The sequence below is a fragment of the Macrosteles quadrilineatus genome, unplaced genomic scaffold (genome assembly GCF_028750875.1).
Source record: "Macrosteles quadrilineatus isolate MER2022 unplaced genomic scaffold, UCM_ALF_1.0 Scaffold_1__1_contigs__length_201487025, whole genome shotgun sequence".
Classification (NCBI taxonomy): domain Eukaryota; kingdom Metazoa; phylum Arthropoda; class Insecta; order Hemiptera; family Cicadellidae; genus Macrosteles; species Macrosteles quadrilineatus.
The window spans coordinates 69,190,906-69,216,112 of NW_026542594.1; the positions used below are offsets into that span (position 1 = coordinate 69,190,906).

The following is a 25,207-nucleotide window of genomic DNA, read 5'->3' on the forward strand; positions in this document are numbered from 1 at the left end:
GTCACAAAAAACCTGCTTGCGTATTAAATAAGTAATAGATAGATATATAGATATATAGATTAGTTTAACAAGTACTTAGGTTTGCTGCATCAGGGAGGGTAAAACTGTTTTTTTTTTGTAAAATGTGAATAGTTAGTAAGAAATAAAAACATTTTCCAAATTTGATCAAAATATAAAATGAATATATTTGCCAAGTTTGATCAAAAGATATCCATAAACAAGCAAACTACAACAGTTTACTTGTTCTCCATAAGAATAACATGGAAATTTTAAATTTAAAATTTTTTGGAATTTTCTCCGTAACCATTAGGCGCATAATAACGCTTCAATATACTAAATTATTTGTTTTTTTAAGCTCTACAAAATGGTTTGGAAAGAAATTGCAAAATTTTATGTTTTTTGGGTCAAAAATGGGAAAAACCTATTTTTACCCCATTAATCCCCCCGTAAACCCCCGTTCCCATGGTCCGATCATGCTGGATCGCGAACTCGTTCGAATATTTTTCAATTTTCAATTTTCAATTTCTTTATTCATTGAGAAGTATACATAATACAGCATTTGAATAGTGTCAAAGATTACAATTATTAAAATATAAAATACAGATTAAAAATAAATCTTAAATTAAAAAATACATCTCCCCATACAGATGCCTTCTTCTAGTATTCTTGAGGGAGGTGGAAAAATTCTTCTTGAGAATAAATTGCCATGTTTATTAAGAAATTTTTTAGTTTTGTTTTAAACTTTTTTGGATCTTTTTCATTTCTAATTCCTCCGGGGATATGTTTAAAAAAAACTTTTACCAGCAAATGATGGCTTTTTTCATAAAACTTTAATCTGTGCCTATTTTGCAAAATCTGATTTTTTTTTCTCGTTTCATATCGGTGTACCGGTAGATTGGATACATCGGATGAGGTTTTATTTTTAAAAATTAAAATTGAATCATAAATATACTGCCCATAAACAGTTAGTATGTTTAGCTGTTTAAAGTGCTCTTTTACCGAGACATCAGAATTTAGTCTGAGCATTACTCTCACTGCTCTTTTTTGATGTTTTAATATTTTATCTAGATTGATTTGAGTTGTTGCTCCATATAGACAGATACCAAAGGAAATATGTGAATGGATATATGCAAAGTAAATGTTTTTCAAAGTTTTGACATCACAGTACACAGACATTTTTGAAAGGGCAAAAATTCCAGAGTTGATTTTTGAAACTATTTTTTTTGTATGATCATTCCAATTCAAATTTTGATCTATTGTTAGACCCAAAAAGTTTGTGCTGGTCTTTTGCTCAATAAGTTGCGAGTCATACATTATTATTGGGTGATTGGAATTTTTATTTTGTGGTGTTTTAAATGTGATAAAATTAGTTTTTTTGTTATTTAATTTTAGGTTTTGGCACACCAGATAACTGCCCAAATTTCCAAGTTCTAGAAAAGCAGAAATTTCCGTTTGTTCCAGTGTAGGAGAGGAAATAATTAAATTAGCATCGTCAGCATACAGGCACAATTCACTTCTAGGTCTACATACTAGGACACTGCTTATGTCCTTTAAATAGCACAAAAATAGCAATGGTCCTAAAATAGACCCTTGAGGCACTCCATATTTTATTATTTTAATTTCTGAGGCAGTTTGAATAATTTTATTATTTTTTAATTGAGTAATTTCAACATATTGTGTTCTATTACTCAGATAGGAATTAAACCATTGCAATGCATTTTTAGTTATTCCAAGCAATTTCAATTTATTCAATAATATTGGATGTTTTACACTATCAAATGTATGAATAAACGTACGTTTACACGTTTGTACCAAATTTCATCAAAATCGGATCATTTTTGCTCGAGTTATCGTGCTGAAGGAATAAAGAAAATTTCAAAAAAGAGAAAAATACCATTAAATACTTAGCAGAGAAAAATGGCTACAGGGCAAAAATGATAGACAATATGATAAAGAAGAAATTGAAAAACAAAATACAAAAGCAAAATAAAACAACGGAAAATGAAGAGAAAAAGAAATATATATGTATACCTTATAACAAATATATGACTAAAGCAGTAAGAAATACATTTAAAAATTCGGATATAAGGGTAAGTTACAGAACTAAGAACAATATATTCCAACTAATCAATAAAAAAATCAAACACACAGAAGATAATGAAGACGAAAAGTACAACAAATCAGGAATCTATAAGATAAACTGTAGTGACTGTAGCAATTATTATATAGGTCAAACATCTCGAAGTTTTAAAACAAGATTAAAGGAACATCTACATTCTACAAGCATTGAAATCAAAAAATCAAACATCAATGAAGTCGAACTTCGCCGACCATATAATGAACACAGACCACAGTTATAAAAACATGAAAGAAAATCTAACAATTTTAGAATATGAAAAAGAACGTGAGAAACTTAATGTAAAAGAAGAGCTAAATATTTATATACACAACAAAAAGGACCCCAACAACATACTTAACACAATGATTCCAAAATTAAACCAACCTATCTACGATAAAATTGAAAAACTAAGGAAAGAAAGAAAAACATTCATATAGTGTAATGAAAAAAAATTAGTACCAAAATGTATTAAGATTTAGTTAACATATTTTATTATTTTTACACATGATTATATTTTTAATTTTGTTAGTTTAAAGAATGAGGTTATGGTAAAAATGACTTGACAATGGACTTAGTTCCGAAACATGTCGCCATGAAAAATAAAATAATTACTAAAAGGGTACTTTGTTATATATGTTTTTATTTTATTATATTAGTAGCCCTAAAAATGCAAGAAAATAATAATATATATATATATATATAAATATATATATATATATATGAATTTGAAACGAAAAAAAAAAATCGGTCCCGCGTCCAGGTCTTAGCATGAGTACTACGGTAATAGCTTATTCCCTATATGGGAAATTCGCTAATATTCCCTATATGGGAAATTCGCTAAAAAGGCATTTTTTCAATTCACCAATGACATCCTATTAACTTTTAAAGCAAAAATATATATTTTATTACTAAGATAATCAATTATTGGTATTCTCTGACCCTTAAAACATAAAATTAGACACAAAAATTATTATCCTGTCCCTTCTATAGGGAAAGATACAGCAAATACAGTAGACCCCCTCTTAACCGACCTCGTATTAACCGATAATCGGATTATCCACCTTCGATCGTAAAATAATACAGTTTGTTTTAACCGACCTTGCTTTGAGAGCAGCTCGGTTTAACCGCCGCTTTCTAGGAATCTCGGCATTTCCGCTCCCACGCTGGGCGATGAGAACTTAACCATACGCTTATCTCCACAGGATATGACTAAGAATAAATTATTTTGTATTGATTGCAAAAATTATAGCATAGCCTATTGTCAGTTTGTCATCATCATTCGTAATGCGAGCACATCTGATCTGATTTGTTATCCGTACGGCAAATATATAACATCATAAAGTGTGCGTTACCTGATTATCTTATCACTGGAATAAACAAACAGAAACAACACAACTTGTAGGGAGGGCAGGGAAAGGGGGTTTACAACTCCAAGGTCAAGATAGTTTTTGTGCCTGGAGCCTCCATTGAGAGGTTATAAACATCCTGTCTTGTAACAAAATGGTTGCTTGCATCTTTAATTTCGACAAAAGGTTCTTTACTGTATCAATTAATACATTACAGTACTAAAGTTACGGTATTGAAATATTTTTATTGATTAATTTTTATTGACTCTTGCCTACTATTATAATATATTCCACTGAAAGTAGGCCTATTTGACTTAACGTGTTTTGTGTTTATTTGTGACTTTTCTGTCAATACGAAAAAGGAGACAAGAGTAGTTTATTTGATAAATAATGCATGTATGGCTTCAAAATAATGATTATATAATTCCAAATGAATAGCACTTCATTATATTATGATTTTAGGGATTGCCCGTTTTAACCGACCTTTTGAGTCATCCGACCTAGGTCCGGTCCCATTAGGGTCGGTTAAGAGGGGGTCTACTGTATACAGTTTTTAACCCATCTTGGCTGCCATCTATGATATAAAAACGAAACAGTGTTTTTTTATTTCACGATTCTGAATCAACCACTCGACGGATTTTCATGATTTTTGTGTTGAAAGAAAGATAATTTTGAGAACTAGGGAATGTCGAAGCCATAATTTTAGTTTAGGGTCCCAGTTTTTTAGAAATTAAGTTTTAATTTTTAAAAAGTCTAGCAGCCGACGCTAAAATTCTAAACTAGCTTTTGGCGTAAAATAATTTGCTTAACATAACAGCTGTAAACATTCAGCTTTTGTGTCACAAATTCAGCATTTTGATAAAAATGTAAGACATACTTAGGGTTGACTTATTTATACTATGTGTAATGCTAATCATTGATACGTTCAATTCTTCTGTAAGAGGATGACAGATTAATTAAATATACATAGTAAAATACTAGGATGTTCAAATTATTTTTTAAATCAATCTTTGTAATCTTCGATTTGTTTTAGAGCAATATAATTTGTTTTAACTACCAGCTGGTTTAATATAAACTATGGAACTATGAGGTTATTTTATTTACTCTTATTTTGTCATTGATTATAGGAAATAAGTAAGATTAGTAGAGATAATTAGACCACAGTTTAAAATAGTTTAGACCAAAATTAATTAAACCACAGTACAAATTGAGGCTCTGTACACGAGTCTTAAAAAAAGGATAAATGCAAATTATTTTACTGCTCCACTTTTCAAGGAAAGATTAGAAAAAAACACAATGTTTGGTTCGGATTCCACAATAAACTGTAGGTCACTTGCCATTAGCTGTATGGGCTATTAATTAACAGCTGTGTCTAAGGAACATGTCGGCCTTAGTCACTAACAAGACTACAAGATCGCGCCACTCATCCTACACTCATCCTTCACTCATATTTGGGTTAAAATACTCACGTAGTGGCGTCCCCATCTTAAATAATTGATAATTGATAGTCAGCGCCCCCAAACGTGAAAATATCACTTTTATTTCAACTATGAATATATTGTAGTTTAAATTAACTAATATTGGAAATTACGATGTACATTTATTCAATGAGGGTGGGTAATTATCAAGGATAGAACTGACAACGGTATGGATAATAAACATTGACAATTACGTCATTAGCTTTACTAGCGTGTTTACTTTTTATATTCCTGCTACATGTGACCAGTTCTTTTTTTCAAATGAATGTTATTTGAACCAAACAGCTGTGTCAAAACAAACTGTTATTGTTTTTACTTTTCTTTGTTTACACTTATTTATTTAGCAATTAATGCAGTGAAATTGATATAAAGGATAGGTGTGACGATTAGTTTTGATGTTAGTACACCAAAGTTAAATTATGTGTACTGTGAATGTTATTGGATATTATCGTTTTATTTTAGGTAGTTTCTATTCAGACCTACTGGAAATTGTGTATAGTAGTTGTATTGTGGTGATAATAATTATGGAAGAGGCAGGTATGCTATGGAAGGTGGTATCGTTGACTAGGTCTATACACTTCTCAATTGACTATTACTCTCTCTATTGTAGGCTACTTATAATCAGTGTGCGTCTGTGCGAATCGGCTGCAAATCTCACTTCAACGCTTTTCACATCGTAAAAATTGCAGAATTGCTGTTTTATTGTAAAATTATCGAATTTAAAATGCATATCGTATAGGTAGGCCTATGATGGAATAAAAACATATTTGGTCACACAACATTTGTTTACAAGATGATTTTTCACATTAAAACTGCGAGAAACTTTGTCTTTATATGTGTAAACTAGCTGATCAGAATTGTACACGGTTTTAACTGAATACTGAATTCCCGTACGTAGGACGGGCTAACACCTCGTCTTGAATATTTCAATTTGCTCAAGGGTGACAAAGTGGCACCCTGCAGATTTTAATTATGTAGGTCTTAAAAAACATTGGGTGAACCTTACTTTCAGGTTTGGGTGAAAAATGCCTTTTGGCAACTAGACTATGATGTACTGCTGCACGTCACGGCTCCAATATATCAGGTGGAATTCAGTTGCAAAACTTTCCCAATCGTAGATGTCTTCTCTGATGAGCTGAAACCATCTCGCTGCATGATGCTCAAGGCAAGACCCCACTACACTACAGGCCGGAGCTACCCCCTCCATTTCGGGCGCTACGTCACACATGTCGCCGAACTGAGCCCGCCTCCGTGCTTCGCCGCCGTAAGACACAACGTTGTGCGGCGCCAATACCCACTGCTCTGTGTTGTTGTATAATGAAGTTTAGTGTATTTAGTCATCATGTCATCGTCGTGTTGTGTCTAGGGGTCTCAATCCCGGGATCCCGGCCGATTTGATACCTAGAAATCCCGGGATTGGTGACTTTTAATCCCGGGATCGACGGGATCGCAAAACCTATGTTTATATTTATTTTTTTATGAATTTGGGGACTTTTACTTACGGAAAATAAATAAAAATACGTCCAATTACAATTGAAACACATATACTCTTTATTTTTAGGACGATACAGTAAATATATGAAATGGTATAAGCAATGATCTATTTTGATTGGAATATTAAATTAGCATTAAACTCAATAGGCGAACGAATGTAAATATATGTTTCAGTTTTCAGACGATTTGGATTTATTTTCTGTAAATGTTACATTAGTGAGAACTTAATTACAGTAGGCCTATAAGTTATTTTGAGTTTTACTTTTGACATTAAACGTAAACAATGCAATTCGTGTAGCAAAAATATAACATTGTTATCGGAAATTGAAGTATTATTTTCATTTAAGGCATAAAATATAATTATAAACACACCATTATAATTTCATTATAAAGATTGCTTATATTTAGGGTCTATACATTTATCTTCGTATTTGGTTATTAGTGTGGTGATTAAATTTCTTACAATCCTGAAAATTACGTTTTTCAGTTCCGCTACTATATAAGCAGATGCTTTATTGGTTTACAGTATCTTTATTGTTTTATTGCTGTCATTCAAAATAACATATTTACGCTGTTACTCGTGATTCTTCCCATTTAATCTTTTCATCATAGATATTTTTAATCTATATATTAGCATAACGTATAGGCTACGTGCGATTGCGATTTTTAAATGTATTTATTATATTCTAGAGTGACTTATCAAAATTTATACACTGTAAATAAGAAAGACGGGTGATTAAAGTTCTGGTGAAATTCCAGCTGTGTAAGGACACTGGTAAGGCCAGTCAAAACATTAAAGTACTCAACGAGGGGACTTCTCGCTCATTTAAAATGGCTAAAAGTTTAAAAATCATAATATTGTATAATCCCGGGATCGGCTGAGACGAATCCCGAAATCACGGGATTGGATTGAAGGCCCAGGATTGAGATCGCTAGTTGTGCCCCAGGATGCAAAAGCAATTATACTACGAAGGACCCCTCAGTGCCAGTGTTCAGATTCCCGCCCGACGCTGCTAATCGTGAAAAATGGTTAAAATCAATTCATAGGTCTGATTTTCTCTTTTTCATAGGTCTGATTTATTCCAAGTATTTCAATGACAAAATAAACAGGGATAAGGCAAAAAAAGGAAAGGATAGTAAAAATAAAAACAGCGTTAAGAAAATGAAAACAGATAAAGTAAACCCCGAGTACAACTGAATTAAAAAGTACTTTAATAGCATTTCTACAGATAAATATTATATATGTATATTGACTTTAATATTTCTTTATTGATGTATTAACAACGGTAACATATACTGTATTGTTGTTAAGATTGAAATTTATGTGATTGAATAAATATAATGAGAAATAAAACGTTGAGTTATAATTATTTAGTGTTTCATAAAACAAACATGTATTTGTTTAAATTAGTTCTACATAATTTATTTATCATAGGCCTACAAGATAACAAACTAATTTATAGCACAAAATGTTATAGAGGCAATTATTATGAATGAGACATAGTATTTGTTAAACCATCAAATATGAAAAACAAACAGTTATTACTAATATCACCCGTACAACGTCCTCAAGAGTTGTTTTATTATCAGATTTAAAATATATGTTAATCATTGAAGATCCAAGAGTTACACCGATGCAATTGTCAGTTTTTGCAGATTACAATGAAATGAAATGAAATGAAATGAAATGAAAAAATGAAATGAAAAATCCTTTATTTTTTCAGGCAAAGTTAGGGCCACATGGCCCTTTCTTACACTTAACCTGACATTAAAAATATAACATAAATAATGTAACATAGGGATAACTTAATCTAATTAAACATAAAATATTTAACAATTCAAGTACCTACATATCTAAAAAAAAAACATAAAAATTTAACAAATAGAAAAACACATTCACACACTCTCGCATACACGCATCAGCAAACGCGCAAGGTAACAGTAGCCCTAGGACACGCCAGCCGAGACCATCTTCTCAAAATAGAGCTTTTTCAGTGCCGCCACAAACTGGGAACGTTTATCAAGGGTCTTAATGTGTAGGGGTAGGCCGTTCCACAGACGACAAGCGGTAACAACAAAAGCCCTGCCATAAGCTGTGGTCACATGATGAGGTATACGCATTGTAATCGAAGAATAACGAGACATTCGTGAACTACCCTGAGACACAAATTTAAAATCGGATTTGAAATATTTTGGGGAGCCTATTTTCAAAATTGAAAAAACCAATGACAAAATTTTAATAAATCTTTGATCATTTAATTTCAGGATGTGTGCCTCAAGGTAGTATGGCGTGATATGCTCCATACGTCGCAGACCATAGACAAATCTCAAACAATAATTCTGTGACCGCTGGAGCATACCCGCCTGAGTCGCAGTCAAGTCATTGATCAATGAGTTGCAGTAACTGAAGTGGGGTAGTACAAGTGATTTGATCAAATGTAGTTTAGTGTGTTGTGGTAAAAAATTCTGTAATCTTTTCAATGAATGTATGGAGGCAAAAACCTTTTTTCGTGTGTCCGTAACTGCTATGTCCCAAGTAAGTGAAGAGTTGAAAGATATACCAAGATTCTTGACATTGTCGTAGTATGGAAGTGCTTTGCCATTAACTGTGATTGGGTTTATGGAGTCTAAGTCAATTGAAGGTCGAAGTCGAGAATGGCTAATGACAATCGGTTTCGTCTTTTCGTGATTTAGTCTCAGTCCATGATTCTCAGTCCAAGTAACTATTCGGTTGACATCTTCATTGATCCTTCTGACACAGTCGTTTTCGTTGTTTGCAGTAAAATGGTCATAGATTTGTAAGTCGTCAGCGTACATGTGGTGTTTACAGTTAACCAAGGTCGAGTTTATGTCATTGACGTACAGTACGAAGAGCAGAGGCCCAAGGATTGACCCTTGAGGCACACCGCATGTAACAGTCACCCAGTCTGATCTCGTGTCACCAATCTCCACACATTGCTGCCTATCTGACAGATAAGATCTCAGCCATTTAAGAGAATTCTGGGAAAACCCTATGGCCCGTAATTTCTGAACCAGCAGGTCATGATTAACACAGTCAAATGCTTTAGAAAAATCAAATAGAGTTAGAATCGTTCCTTGTCGACGCTCCATAGCAAGTTTTATGTCTTCAGTCACTCGAAGGAGTGCTGTCTCTGTACTGTGTGCTGTCCTAAAACCAGATTGATAGTCAGATAAAATGTTGTTTTCTGTGATGAATTCAGTGATTTGACAGTGAAAGATTCTTTCTAGGCCTTTAGATAGAGCGGGCAAAATACTTATCGGCCTGAAATCCCCAACCAAGGTTGGGGCTGAGATCTTTTTTAGGGGACGGATAATGGCAGACTTCCAAGAAGAAGGGAAAGAATGGTGCCTTAAAGATGCATTAAAAATGAACGTGATAGTTGGAAGGATGGCATAGAGGATGTCTTTGATGAAACGAATAGGGATACCATCAGAACCGACAGCATTGCTTCGGATTCTGCGTATAGCCATCAAAACATCGGACTGAATAACTGGTTTAAAATTAAACTCAGGATATCTCAGGTGTGGGGTTGGAGAGTTAACTAGTTCATTTAAGTAACTGTCAACTTGATGCTGGTTGGTATTTTGACTGCAAGAAGAAAAGTAAACGTTTAATTCATTTAGAGGAATGTGTACCGGTTGAGAATCAAATTGTTTCCCTAGCCCAAGACTTTTAACCTTGCGCCATAAAACATTTGATGGTTGCTTTTGATTTTCAAAAAGTTTCTGAATGTATCTGAGTTTTGAATTTCGTAAAAGCTGTTTAACTCGATTACGATGATTCCGATATTGTTGTTTTAGTTCTAAATTGCTGGAGCGTCTAGCCTTTCTAAATAAGCTATCACGTTGAGCCATCAGACTTTTAATTTCAGGGGTCATCCACGGAACAGGTCTTCGTTTTGTCACACGTTTTGAAACGATGGGAGCATGCTTGTCAAAGAGATTCAATATGGATGAATTTAGCTCATGAACCATTTCATCGACAGAATTTAAATTTTCAATGAAGTGCCACGGAGTTTGTTGAACATCTAACATGAACTGAGCGACATTCATATTTTTAAAATCCCGATATTTAATAGCTGTCTGTGTTCAAAGTTATGAGTCAACGATAGTAAGTCAGTGTTAAAATCACCCATGATCAAAACATGACTGTATTTGAACATCTCGTTAAGCAGAGCATTTTCAAAATCAAGCAGATGCCCTGATCTTGGTGGGCGGTAGCACACTCCTAGTAACAGCGCATCTGCTCCAGGCAAACTGATCTCAATAAATAGGAATTCTGGCCCAGCCGAGTACTCCGATGGTGAAGAAAAGACTGTTTTAAACTTTAAATCCTCCCTGATATACACCGCAACGCCACCGCCCTGTTTACCAAACCTGTCATTACGTTGCAGCACATATCCAGGGAGGAACACCTCATTTGAATGAATACTCGGCTTCAGCCAGGATTCAGAAATGCAAATTAAATCAAAATTACCGGGACAAAATATTTCTCTAACCTCATCAATGTGAGCACGCAAAGACTGGGCATTGATGTGCGCCGCTTTCAGGTGTTTGGGATAGGGAGATAAGGAGCGAGAAAGACAATCAGCGGTGGACAATGTAGGGTGTAGGATGGGGGAGGGGGGAGAGATAAGCGGGTCGTTGCGGCGAGCACTGTGCGGCTGTGGACTCGCTATCCCGGGTCCACAGGACGCGACGTCACGACAGGCGCACCCAAGACCACTGTACAAGCTGCGATCACTGATTCACACTCACACACATACATACATACTTAAATTATTAAAGTAAATCAAAATCACTATTAAGAATAAAACAACACGCTTGTCTGGCTCCGCTAACAATTCACAAATGAACAAAAAATAAAAGATTTTTTCCCCTTTTTTAGAATAAAATACATCCAAAGAAACTAAACTCAATGACATTAAATTCAACAATAAAACCTCATATTCATTATACATTTGTAAACAAACTGATTTTTTTTTTTATATATTATTTGAACGTGAACTTTTCCATGCAAAGAATATAAAAACAAATAATGTTAATAAATAAATTAATTTACTGTTTGCAATACCATATTACACACTAAGATAATAAATATAAATAAATTGAGAACATAAACTTAACTTTCAAACTTTAAGATCATAAAATATATTTTATAATTTAATTTAAAACAAAATAACAAAATCTATTTCAGTTTAATAGTAATATTCATTACTATTCTTTAAAAGTGTAAATATAAAAATAAACAAAAATATTAAAAAATATATTAAATGTAAATGTATAATAACATAATAAAATTAAAAATGATAGAAAAGTAGTTAGTGATAAAAATTAAACAGAATCTTAACTGTTAACTGAAGCAGTGTTTTGGGCCAAAGCTGGTAGGTCAGTCAGACTCGTCGCCACCTTCTTCTCCCCGCTCTTGTCAACCCAGAGCACTCTGCCATCCTGGGTCCAGACGTTTCCCACGCCGAACCTTGCCACCGCCTGCTTATACAGTTGCTGGCGAAGGTGCGTCAGGTCCTCCTTGATGGTTACGCCTGTCCCCTTTAGCCGCTTCTTCACATCAAATACAGTCCGTCGGGCCCGGTATGTGCTGAATCGGACGATGATGGGCCGACGCCGCTCCCTGTCGTCGTCTCCCGGTGTCTGCAGCTTGCCGACTCGATGCGAACGGGAGATTGCGTCTTTTGGCAGTTCCACACCAAGTTTTTCAAGCCAGTAGAGTTGAAAAAGTGTACAATGGTAAGTACAATGGTTGTACAATGGTATATAATCAAGTTGTACAATGGTATATAATACAAATATTTTATTAATTTATTTTGACGATCAAGGGCAGTATTATCGAAGCGCGACACCAAACCCCGCTTTATCCCCGTGTATTGCTGGCGCTGAGTTTCGGCGACTTGTGTGACGTCACCGCGGCTTGACTCCGGCCTGTAGTGTAGTGGGGTCTTGCTCAAGGCTTACTTCAGTAATTTCTCTGAGATTTTCAGCCGCATCAGATGAATTTAGATAGCGCTGTGCACTCCTGTCATAATATTGTTTCAATTTCAATAAAAATTCATTAGGATTGTGACTTTTCCCATTAAATTTTGGTAATGTCCGGTTAGAAAGAATCGGATCACTGCTTGGACAGATACAGTAACATTTATGTTTCCATTGTGTGGTATTGTTTGAAAATTTTGTTGTGAAATTTGGTTTACTGTGTCTGTCAATCGGCTGATTTTGTTTTGTTGCTGGTTGAGTGAATCAGAATTTTGTTTGATTTGTGGAATCATTTTCAGATCCAGTACAGATTGATTTAATTCACCTTAATTTTGTTTCTTCATTATTTGATTGTGATTTTGGATCTGAGTTAACGTGGTTTTAGATTGTTCTTCTAATTTTTTTCTCGAGATAATTGGTTATTTGGGATTATTGATTTTGAAGGGAATTTTCAAAGGTTTGAACTTGACTTGTCACTCTTGTCTCAATTTCATGAATCATTTCTTGCCGGATGCGTTGATTTTCAGTTTGGCATTTATGTTCAATAGTTTGCATTTTTATTGTTGTGCTTTGGTGTAGTTTAATTGACTGATCTAATTTAATATTCATTTGAGATTGGGTTTCAAACAATTCCACTATTTTTACTTCGGCTGCATGAAAACGTTTATTGAACTTGTTTTCCAGTTGTTCATTTAAATCGTCTAATTTCAAATTCATTTCATTTTTTTATTTCTTTCTGAGGTTGTTCAATTTTGTTTTCAATTACTCTTATTTCATTAAATAGCCCCGTGAGAAGACAAGTAATGTCTGGGTTTGCCGTTTGAATTTGCTGCATGATTTGGGAATCGTCATTTACGCCATTATCAGCTGCCAACTTTACTGCGTTTTCATTAGTCATTTCACGGTCTATATTATTAAGAGATAAATGAAGCAGCTTGTATGCACTTTGGGAAGGTTCTCGAGTGGTGCTGCTACTAGCGGCTACTTCAGTAACTACTACCTCTTGTTGAATGAATGGACTTGGAGCCGGCGTTGATGTCAAAATGGCTGCCATCGTCGTTTTCTGAATATTTCTTAAACACTTTCCTCAAATATTAAACAGTTCAAAATAGGCCACAGAGAACATGTTACAATAAAAGTGAAACTGGTCCCATAACCACTTGTTTATAATTGATTTTCCTTTATAATAATAGGAGTAAAATTACTACACAGTATGGTTTCTAAAGTCCATAGTGGAAATGAAGTTTATTTACAACAACAAAATAAACATAGCAAACACATGGCATATACTATCATACATGACAGCTGCTTTAAACTTAATACCAAGAAGGCAATGAGGAACAAGATTACAAATAAATTCCAACACGGTGCAGCAAGGAGGACACGTATCACCTTTCTGCAGAATTCGCAGCGAAAAATAATGTAACCCTTGACGGCCAAACAATGAAGAAGAAACTAACCATAATTTAATCAAAGAAATAGAAAAAATTTTAATTTTGAATAACATATATTGTGACCAAGAATTTTGAATGAATATCGAAGAGGAAAATAATAAACAAGAAAATACACAAAATACATATTTAATCAATTGTCTCGAAATTCCAATACAGATATCCAAATGTTCAACATACACATTAATCGATAGCGGTGCTAATATAAGTTGCATTTCCGAGAATTTTGTTAAAGAGAACCATCACTCTATGGGAAAATTTGAACAGTTACCTTTAACTAATACCACAATACGTACAGCTACAGGCTCAATTTTCAATTTACAGGCTGAATTTTCTTTACCTAAATTCTTCTTTGTAGGTTTATTTTGACTTTGACCTATCGTGTTAAACATTATAACAAAATGAGATTTTTTTGCAAATTATACACTTAGGTCTGTTCTTACATTTACTGGCAATGTGACCTGGCTTCAAACAACAAAAACTTGCCTTTTTATTGTTTACAAAATTGTTTCTATCTGATAGTAGCATAAATTGAACTTTAATACAGTCTTGGGATTTGTGTGACAATGAACAAAATACACAGCCAGAACTTAGAACTGAATTTGAACGGTTACCTTTAACTAATACCACAATACGTACAGCTACAGGCTCAATTTTCAATTTACAGGCTGAAATCTACCTAAATATACAGGCTGGTATTTTCTTTACCTAAATTCTTCTTTGTAGGTTTATTTTGACTTTGACCTATCGTGTTACACATTATAACAAAATGAGATTTTTTTGCAAATTATACAGTTAGGTCTGTTCTTACATTTACTGGCAATGTGACCTGGCTAAAAACAACAAAAACTTGCCTTTTTATTGTTTACAAAATTGTTTCTATCTGATAGTAGCATAGATTTAGCTTTAATACAGTCTTGGGATTTGTGTGACAATGAACAAAATACACAGCCTGAACTTAGAACTGAATTTGAACGGTTACCTTTAACTAATACCAATCATCCAACACGATCCTTACAGCAGTCACACATCAACACTACACAAGATATTCACACAATGTTGGAATATCTGTCCCTCAGCTACATAAGTCAGTTCTAACTACCAACTGTTTTTATGTTGCTCAGATTCTATATCAAAATCTTATTCAAAAATATAATATTCAACACATTTTTAGTTTACCCTCAATACAGAAATTCAAAAAACAGATGCTTGTTTTACTGCACACGATTACCAATGAAGAGGCCGAAACTTTGATCAGACCTAACCTTACTTGACCCTGACTAAACAATCCTTGACCCTTCGACCCCCTCGCCCTCACAATGTCTCCTGTCTTAGATTGCACTGGCTTTGGTTGTCGTCGCCGACATTCTCTTATCCGCTAAACGATCAAGTTAAATTAACAAGGCTTAAAAACCTTCCCAATTTTAATGTGTGCCCTCAATTTGCTTAGACTGATAACAGCCAGGCCTACGCACAGGCACCTGCCCATGCAGGCCTATCCCATAAGTAAGGCAAATTTTATTTTATTTTAGAAATATTGTACTGTTAGTTGTATAGCTACTCTCTGTTTTAGTTTATATTCTTGGGATAAATAAACGTTTTTCATTTCATTTTCATTTCATTTCATTTCATTTCACCACAATACATACAGCTACAGGCTCAATTTTCAATTTACAGGCTGAATTTTCTTTACCTAAATTCTTCTTTGTAGGTTTATTTTGACTTTGACCTATCGTGTTACACATTATAACAAAATGAGATTTTTTTGCAAATTATACACTTAGGTCTGTTCTTACATTTACTGGCAATGTGACCTGGCTTCAAACAACAAAAACTTGCCTTTTTATTGTTTACAAAATTGTTTCTATCTGATAGTAGCATAGATTGAGCTTTAATACAGACTTAGGATTTGTGACAATGAACAAATTACACAGTCTGAACTTACCGGTTTCTCATTCTTCATTGACATATATGAACTTGAAGATTCTGTTCCGAAGAGCAGCGTCTACCTCTGCGGATGATACAACATTGTTCGTAAAGGAGACTGGCGACGCCTGGAGGCTGAATCTAATCAAAAAGCAAACGATCCGGCTGACTTTTTCTCTTCAAACAAACTCAAATTAAATTCACAAAAAACAGGATACATGTGTATCCAAACTGCAAAAAGACAAAATATAAAAAAATAGGACTACAAACCTATTTATTAGAGAGGATCAAATCCAAATTTCAAAAACTGAGTGAGATTGGATGATGAATTGAGTTGGGACGCACAAATAAAAATACCCCTGCCGCAGCAAACCTGCCGACTAAGCGAATTTCTATTTCTAAATTTATTTTCAATTAAATCTTTTAAAATAACATTAGTTTTAACGAGTACCAAGGTTTGCTGCTACAAGGAAACTAATTAAGGTGACACAGTACTCCCTATCCCGCCCATGTTAAAATTACAGTTTTTAGGTACACATAACTTTTACAAATATTAACCTATCAACTTGAAATTTTTGTACTAAGTTTAATACATTATTACCCACAATAATAAGAAGCAAAAAAAGTATTTGAGCAAAATTAAACTTTTAGTATGATTTTAAAAATTTTATAAAATATTTTGTAATTTTTTAACATAAAATATTTTTTTATTTCAAAGGTTTTTGGTTGTCATGTAAACTGATTCGTATTATTGTTCCTTATCATATGAGGAACACACACACCAATTTTCATTGAAATTGGATTATAATTGAGGAAGAAAAGTGTACCTGACTAAAAACCACTTGACTTTCGGAAAACGACAACAGTACCCCCTGTCACGGGTAGTAGTAGGACCCTTGGGCATGCTAAAGTAAGAGTGTATAAAAGTCGCTGTATAGCTTAAAATAATTTTTTCTTCCATAATATTTGGTATGTACGTGTTCAGGAAAGTGTGTTCTACAAAACTAAATAATAAAAAAATGTTAAAAAAATTTTAATATTTGACGGCGTACCCTCTGTGTCTTGATTAGTAGTAGGACCTTGGACATGCTAAATTAGGCTGCAATGCAATAGTTTATAAAAGTAGACGAAAATTTAAAAAATAATTTCTTTCTTCCTTAATTTTTATTATTTACGTGTTCAGAAAAGTCTGTTCTACAAAACTAAATAGGCTACCTAATAAAAAAAAATTAAAAAAAAATTTATATTTGAGTACTGTTACCTTAACCCTTTCAGTGCTATGAAACGATATATCGTTGTTTTAAAAAAACCCTAAGGGATATAGAGAGGAAGGTTATTTAAAAAAAAAATAGCAAAACGGCCATTGGTGACCTGCATGTTCATAGGATACACTACCAACCACTTAGCTAAAAGATTCGCCCAATCCGATGATTTCGAGGTGTATGTCTAAACCAAGGATTATGAACACCTCACTATGCCCCAGTGGTTGTAGTATATCGCTACAAACACACAGGTCACCAATTATTTGCCACACAGGACGGGATTCGAACCCGAGCAGACGAATGCCACTGGCCAAGTGACACACGCCCTAGCCTTCTCGGCTATCTGTGCTTGAAGACTGGGGAGTCAAAACCCGGTATTTAAGCTGTCGCCACCGATTGCGAACAGATGGCGCTGCAGATAGTTGTTCAATGCGTTACTAGGTAGCAGCACCAGCTAGTCACGGACTATTTAGATGCAATCTTTTAGTTTTAGTAGTAGTAAATGTGTTCCTGAGACTTTGCTGCAAAACATTAGTTTCCCAAAAATTGCTATATTACAATAACCTCGTCCAACTAAATCAGGGTTAAATTCAATATTACATTGTAAACTATATGTCTTTTGATTTTGTGAGATTTCGGTTTCAAATAATGCTATCAGAACATAAAAATTTATAGGAAAACCAGGAAAATTACAACAAAAACTAAGTTTTATTTGATGTTTACTACAAATACCGGGATTTATCTTTCTTATATATTTTCTTATTGTGTTATTATTCAAAATTAGCCTAATTAATAAAACAGTGACAGCATGACAGTTAAAATTCAACAACGGGTAATGGAATTAAAAGGCAAACAAAAAAGTCTTATAAAATATGAATTATTGGCCTAGCACTGAAAGGGTTAAGTGTTTTTTTCAGTAAAATATTAATAGCTTAATATAAAATAAATAAATTTGCCAATTGTACAATATTGTCCATAAGAATAACATAAGAATTTTTAATTTACAATTTTTTGAATTTTCTCCGTTACTAATAACCATACAAAAACACTTTGATTTATTAAATTGTTTGTTTTTTAAGCTCTTTGAAAAGGTCTAGAGAGAAATTCGGAAATTTTGTGTTTTGAGGGTCAAAAATGAGAAAAACTAATTTTTACCCCATAAATCCCCCCTTAAAACCCTGTTCCCATTGTCCGATCATGCTGGTTCGCGAACTCATTCAACTTTATTCCACCTTACACCATTAAACCAAATTTCATCAATATCGGACAAAAATTACTCAAGTTATCGCGTTTACGGACACACACACATCTATCTATATATATAAAATCCAATGTATGTTTGTTTGTCCTTCATGAGTACTCATATTTAAATGGAATTAAAGAATCTTAACAGCTGGTTCAACTAAACAGTTTGATTCTGTGATGTTCAATAGCATTAAAAAGTTAATAGGTTTACCAACAGGGCGCAGCACTACTGTATTATTTTTTAAATTTATGACAGCAGCTAATTTGTAACCAAAAGGTAAGTGAGCGTAGCGAATGAACTTCAACCTGGAGGCGAGTTAGCGTAGCGAACGAGCTAACCTGCAGGCAAGTGAGCGTAGCGAAGGAACTTCAACCAGGACGTGATTGAGTTATGCGAACGAGCTCATCTTGTAAATGAACGAGCATTTGACATAAAACCACATTAGGACAGGACAACGTCTGTCGGGCCAGCTAGTATATATATATATTTGAATGAATGGTGTTTTTTGCCTCTGGGGACATCAAAATGAAAAAGTAAATCGGTACCGGGCCTAGGTCGTACCGTCCCACCTACAGGAATAGCTACTTCCCTATAGGGAAATTCGCTAAAAACTAGAAGGGGGCTTGAGGGGTCTTTGTTCTTTGAAGAATAAGGACCTTCGGAACCCTGGCCCTCCCCAAACTTGTGTATTTTGGCCTAATAAAACAACACATTTCGTATTCAATCATCTTATGGGGAGCTGTGAAGAACATTGAGCAGATCTTTGTTTGGCAGAATAAGGCAGTTAGAGCAATCTTAAGCATGCCGCCTATGACCAGCTGCAAAAATGTTTTCAAAGATCTTGCCTCTCTCACAGTCCCTTCACCTTTGCTTTTTATCTTAGAATCTGTTTGCTACATAAAATCACAGAACATCAAACCAACTTTTCCAAATCGCACGCACAACACCCGAATAAAGGGCACACATGCAGTACAACACAAACTCACCACATTTGAACACAAACAAGATTACATTGGAATTAAATTGTACCAGGCCTTGCCAAAAATATTACTTGACATTCAGAGCTTTAAAAAATTAAAATTAGAATTGAAAAAATATCTACTGGGGTCAAGCTTCCATGACATAAGACAGTTACCTTATCGGTGACAAAAACTAGTTTAAGTTATTCTTTGTATTAATACTGACCTGTCCAATTCCTTAAGGGAAAGGACTACGGACAGATTTAATTCTAATTACTGCCATGAAATAAGTACCCTGTCAACAGCCAATCGGGAGACAGATCTAGCTCACCAAAAGCAGCACGGCAACCTCCACCTTGGTTTCTGTAGCTCAAGTAAATTGGTGACAAGTTACACTCCCTGTACCCCTTCTATTGTCATTCTGTGTTTTCTGAGTTCAACACACACACACACACACACCAATTTTAGATGGCCAATTTTTTACTGACCGTCCAAAATCAGTGTGTATGCAATTAGCCTCAACATGCTTTCTGGTCATTCCCGATGACGTGGAACATACCTTTTTCGATTGCCAGCGTTGGGAAAGGCCCCGCCTGGAGGCTCAACAGTAAGTAGGACTGCTGTCGGTGGACACGGTCATACCGATGATGATGGAGGATGAGGACAATTGGACCTGTGTTTCACATCCAGGGTATTCTTTACGCCAAGAAGCTCGACCTTGACCGGGATACAGTGTAGGTCATAAAGTATCTAAATGCCAGAAACGGTGAGAGCCCTGAGGTCTTAGGTCACATGTTGGCCTGACTTGAAGTAATGTGACATTGACAAACAATTCCAGGTCTGTGTCCAACAGAGTAGTGGGTGTTTTTTAGTGAGTAGTCTGTGATAAATTCAGGAGTCTCACACTACAGGCTGGCTACCTGTGTGCGTAAAAGCATTTTCCTTCCTCTCCCTTAAAAAAAACATGCTTTCTGAAAGTAGCTGAGGAAGCTTTCTTGCCATTAAAACTGTTACTAATTGCAGGACCATCCTCGATCATTGTGCATTATCCTTGATTTAGCAAACCTAAATTCTCATTTTGCCTGTAAATAAAATGAGAAAAAACACTATAAACTTATTTTTTTTCTGTTTTTTTTTTTATATTTTAGTTGAGTTTCAATAATCAACTGAGATGTTTTCCAAGGCTCCAATTTGGAAATAGTATTTTATCTGTTTGTACTGTAGTTATTAGAGGGAAAAAATTTAATCAAATTTATTACAGGTTCAGCTGGGTGATGATATTAGAAGGATCCCCATCCACAATGAGGCGATCACATACGATGAGCTAGTCTTGATGATGCAAAGAGTGTTTAGAGGAAAGTTAACCAGCACTGATGATATAACAATCAAGTACAAAGATGAAGGTATGTACTTGAAATGGTTGTCATTTTGAAGTATTGTTTTGAAGCATTTGAAGAATTGTCATTAACTCCAAACAAAAACAATGGTGTCTATACAGCGTGTTAGTTAAGTATTGAAACAAATCTGTATTTTTTCAACCGAAATAGATAATATTCTGTTTGTGGCATTGATTTTTATCAAAGGATCTGCAATTTTTAACCCCAAAAATATTTTCAACCCCCCTAAAAGGGTAGGGGGTGACTTATTTTTGTTTAAATAGCAACCCCTATTGAGTGACCCCCTCATTTTGAAGGGTTGGTTAAGACATAAGCAATGGTGCAAAACATGTAGGCCTACCCCTAAAGCCAAAATGGCAGGTATTTAAAAATTAAGATTGGGTTAAAAAGCACCCATTTCACCAATTTAAAATTTGTATAGCCTGACAAAGCCTTATTGAGTGACCGCTCATTTCATTTTATAGCCCGTGTTACACTAATAACATTGATTTAAGATAAATTGATTTCCGTTGATCCTAAACAAAATTAGTGGTCGCTCAATAAGAGTGGCTTTGTCAGGCATTCAAAATTTTGAATTGGTAAAATGGGCGCTTTTTCATTTTCACCTAATCAAATTTTTAAATACTGTACCTGCAAATTTGGATAGTGGTGACATATCGACTACTATATCATTTCATAAGGACAACTTACTTTCTCAAAGCTCTTAGAAAAACTTGCAATAGTGTTTGAAATAAAACACCTATTGTCTAATAAAAAAATCATTTGTTAGAAGGACTACTCATTTTGTCAAAGCTCTTTTTCATGAAAAAAAGTTCCCGAACAAACGCACCATTAGGTATTTCCACTAAATGTTGTTCCCTGTCCTACCTTTCAACACTAGACAACAATCTCACAATTTGTTCTTCTTCATCCATTTTATAATATCGCTAAATAAGGTCAAACACAAGGGTCAACCTTAAATCTTTTAATAAATTAAACTTTTTAATACCTATCTCCTACCTTGTTTTTTATTGTTTTAATTAATTTATTTCATTACTTAATCTAAATCTTTTTGATCATTATCAAGTTTTTTATGCCAGCCATCCAAAAATTCCTGAAAGCAATTATTGTTTGATTTTTCCCTCTGCATCGAGAATCCATTTGGATCATGTTTTACAATTTATTGGCAGTTGAAACCACAGTTTTGGATCACACACGTTGTAATGTTTGTGTTATTTTTTAGACCCTAGGGCACGTATTCCTCAGATTTTGTTTAGGAGGTTTAAGTTTCAATTCATTACTTCCTTCTTGTGAAACCATTTGTCCTGAAGCTCTTTTGTAAATACAAACATAGCCTATCCCTGATATAATTGTAGGTAGTCTTAGCAATATCTCATGTTTCAAGTCCCTATTTTCTTTGCGCCTTTGAAAAATTTCAGTGTCAATAATGTATAGTTACCATAAAGGCCTTTCCACACTGCAGGCCGGCCACACTAGCTACGCGCCAATTCGCACAGCCGTAGGAATGCTATTCCGGCCACGTTTACCGTTGGTAGGTACCATCAGTATTCAGAAAGATGTCAGCTCCGACAGTCCCGTGGTGTAAATCAGGATTATCGTGTGGCTTACCTTGATTTGATGACTCCAGTAGCAGCAGCAGAAGTGATGATGAGTTGGTATTGTTGTATTGACAATGACAAATTCTTCACTTATCTTAGAATGAATCTTTTGAATAAACATTTATCTATGTTGCGCATGCGCGGGCTCAAAATAGGAGCAAGGCACGTGGCCGGAGCTCTGCTAGGTAAATGGTTTTATAAAAATAAGGGAAGCGAGATTTTGAAAAGTAGATAACTTGTATCCAACAGCTAGGGGTGTGCGAATATTTGAAAGTTTGAATAGTTGAACGAATACTTTAGTACTCGAGCCCGACTCGATCTTGTCGCATCCGAACCTGGATGCGAACGAAGGATCAGGTGCTCGAAATAATAAACACTTTTACATTTAAGAAAAGCCGCATTGGTGTGCGGGAGTCGGTGAGGTAGGACAATGACTGTAGGTACAGAGAGTGTCGGGTAATCGAGGTAGCAGTGGGAACGGAAGGTGGTGTGATGGAAACGTTCAACCAATGTGGTTAGTTTATTCGATCAGGCCATATGACGTCAAATCGTACGATATTCTAACGGTACATGGATCGAGCTAGCAAATTTAATACCTGTAACTATCTGAATCTGAATTAGAAATATACAATTCATTTTATATTTAAATTAATACACTACAGATCTTAATGAGTATATTCAAACATTCGAATAGTAAACAAACCTAGAAATAATATTTAATTTTAACCAAATAAATCATGGTATTGTGTTGTGTTCTTTCATCCCAACATTTCATGCTTCGTATTATAAAATCACACCGGCAACTTCAACATATAATGACAGCTTCCTTAACTCTAAAGTCTACATGATTATTTTCAAGGACGGTAAATTTGTTGTGTCATAATTAAAATTACTCCGCTCAGCTGCCTAGTTTACAATGCTGCAATACGATAGGCTTAGGCCCGGTTCACACGAACGACTTTCCTAGCCGACTAGGCTGTGACTAGGTAAGCCCGACTGGGTAGCGGACCACAGGATCACACTGGTTCACACGAGCCACACATGTCCACGGACTAGATGAAAATATAGATATTTTCAAAACCACTGGGATCCATCACTGGTGCACAATGAGAACAAAGGGAAGAGTGCGAGCTGCAGCGCGACTACCCGATCACTCGTGTGAACGCTCCTATAAGGCTACGTGTACTGCTACGCCGCTAGACTGGGTGACTGGGTAGCTGCCACGAGTGACTGGGAAGCGGGGCCCGACTAAGTTTTGGGACACCAAGCTCGAACGCGGCTAGCTAGTCGACGCCCTACGCTCGTGTGAACGGCTCCATTTAATCCTGTTGTCCGCTACCCAGTCGGGCTTACCTAGTCACAGCCTAGTCGGCTAGGAAAGTCGCTCGCGTGAACCGGGCCTTACTGCAACCTACCGGCATGGATACATAAGACTGTCAACCATTCTTATTTGATTAATTAACAATAGCCTATATTTAGCAGCAATTTAGTTTGTTTTAGTTTATCAGACAGATATCTATCTGTATGATTTTGAAATACATTCTCTTAGCTTAGTTAATATTAGGATCTACTTTTTGTAATGTGAACTTAAAAGTACAGTATAATGACAAAATAAGTCGTCTGAAAGTGTTGTGTGAATAGCAACTAGCAAGCTACGAGTGAGGTTATTAATTACTGTTAATTAATTTCTATGAAAATAATCTGCAACATTTTTCTATTTTTGAACAGAGAAATATCTTTTTTTGACCCCGTCCCTACTTTCTTGTTTTGTTACACAATTTTGTCTGCAATAGGAGCATCGTATTGCAAACGGGAGGTGTAAGAGGGGAGGGTCTTTGACCTTGAAAATGCCTGAACCCTACTGGAGACAATGATTAATGGTTTGTTTACATCCTACTGCCCTTCCTTCCGAGAAAAACACCACGCAGTTTAAAAAAACATTGCCTTGCAGTTCAATAACATTGACTTGTTTTTCTACATTTAATTTTAATTATTTTTCTGGAAAGGTTCCAGCAGGTTAATCCAATTACGTTATCTTACTAATATTATAAATGTGAAAGTTTGTGTGTTTGTTTGTTTGAAGTTCAATCACGCATAAACCACTGGACGGATTGGGCTGAAATGTGGCTTGATGATAGCTCACATTCCCGATTACCATATAGGCATATTCTTATCTCAAAAATCCTTTTGGGCTCCGCCCCAGTGGCTCTGTAGTTCCCCATGTTAACCTTATGAGTATTCATATTTCAAGGGAATTAAAAAATTTAGTCAGCTGTTTCAACTAAAAAAGTTGGTTCTATGATATACAAAAGCATTAAAAAGTTACAAGATTTGCCAACAGGGTGCAGCACTATCATTTTTTTGCATTTATGTAAACAGCTAATTTGAACTAAGCAGCAACAAAAAACTGTGATAAGCAATGAGAGCTGTTAAAGTAGGATTGTTTACAGTTATGTTTATGTCTTTAATGTCATGAATAATTTGTGATTTTTTGTGAATTCGTAATTTTTTTTTTATTGTTTAATACTGTTTGTTCAATGAAATGGCGACCATACATAGTAGGTATTTTAAACCAAGTATGAATGGAGATGAGTGTAGAATGAGTGGCGCGATCTTGTAGTCTTGTTAGTGACTAAGGCCAACATTCCTTAGACACAGCTGTTAATTAATAGCCCAAACAGCTAATGGCAACTAAGGGACCTACAGTTTATAGTGGAATCCGAACTACATTTTTCCTTGGTATATACGAATTGGTCTAATTATCAGGATAGTAGTTTTTGAACCATATGTATTGATAATAATAGATTTTTCCTTATAAGAAAATGCATCTCTAGTTAATATTTAGTCGAGTAATTATTTATCAACAATTCCTATGATTTTTGAAAAAAAATAGCTGTATAATCTAGATATTATGAAGCA

At 34.8% G+C, this 25,207-nt stretch overlaps 1 protein-coding gene across 4 annotated transcripts in view; it reads left to right on the forward strand.

The window, feature by feature from the left end:
• The window catches only part of LOC128983538 (protein TFG-like), a 143,274-nt gene that overhangs the window by 19,958 nt on the left and 98,109 nt on the right, over window positions 1-25,207 (forward strand). For all 4 annotated transcript variants that reach the window (XM_054402841.1, XM_054402844.1, XM_054402842.1 and 1 more), the window contains exon 3: window positions 20,555-20,696. In XM_054402841.1, the coding sequence (XP_054258816.1) occupies window positions 20,555-20,696 (142 nt within the window). The remainder of the gene's footprint in view (window positions 1-20,554; window positions 20,697-25,207) is intronic.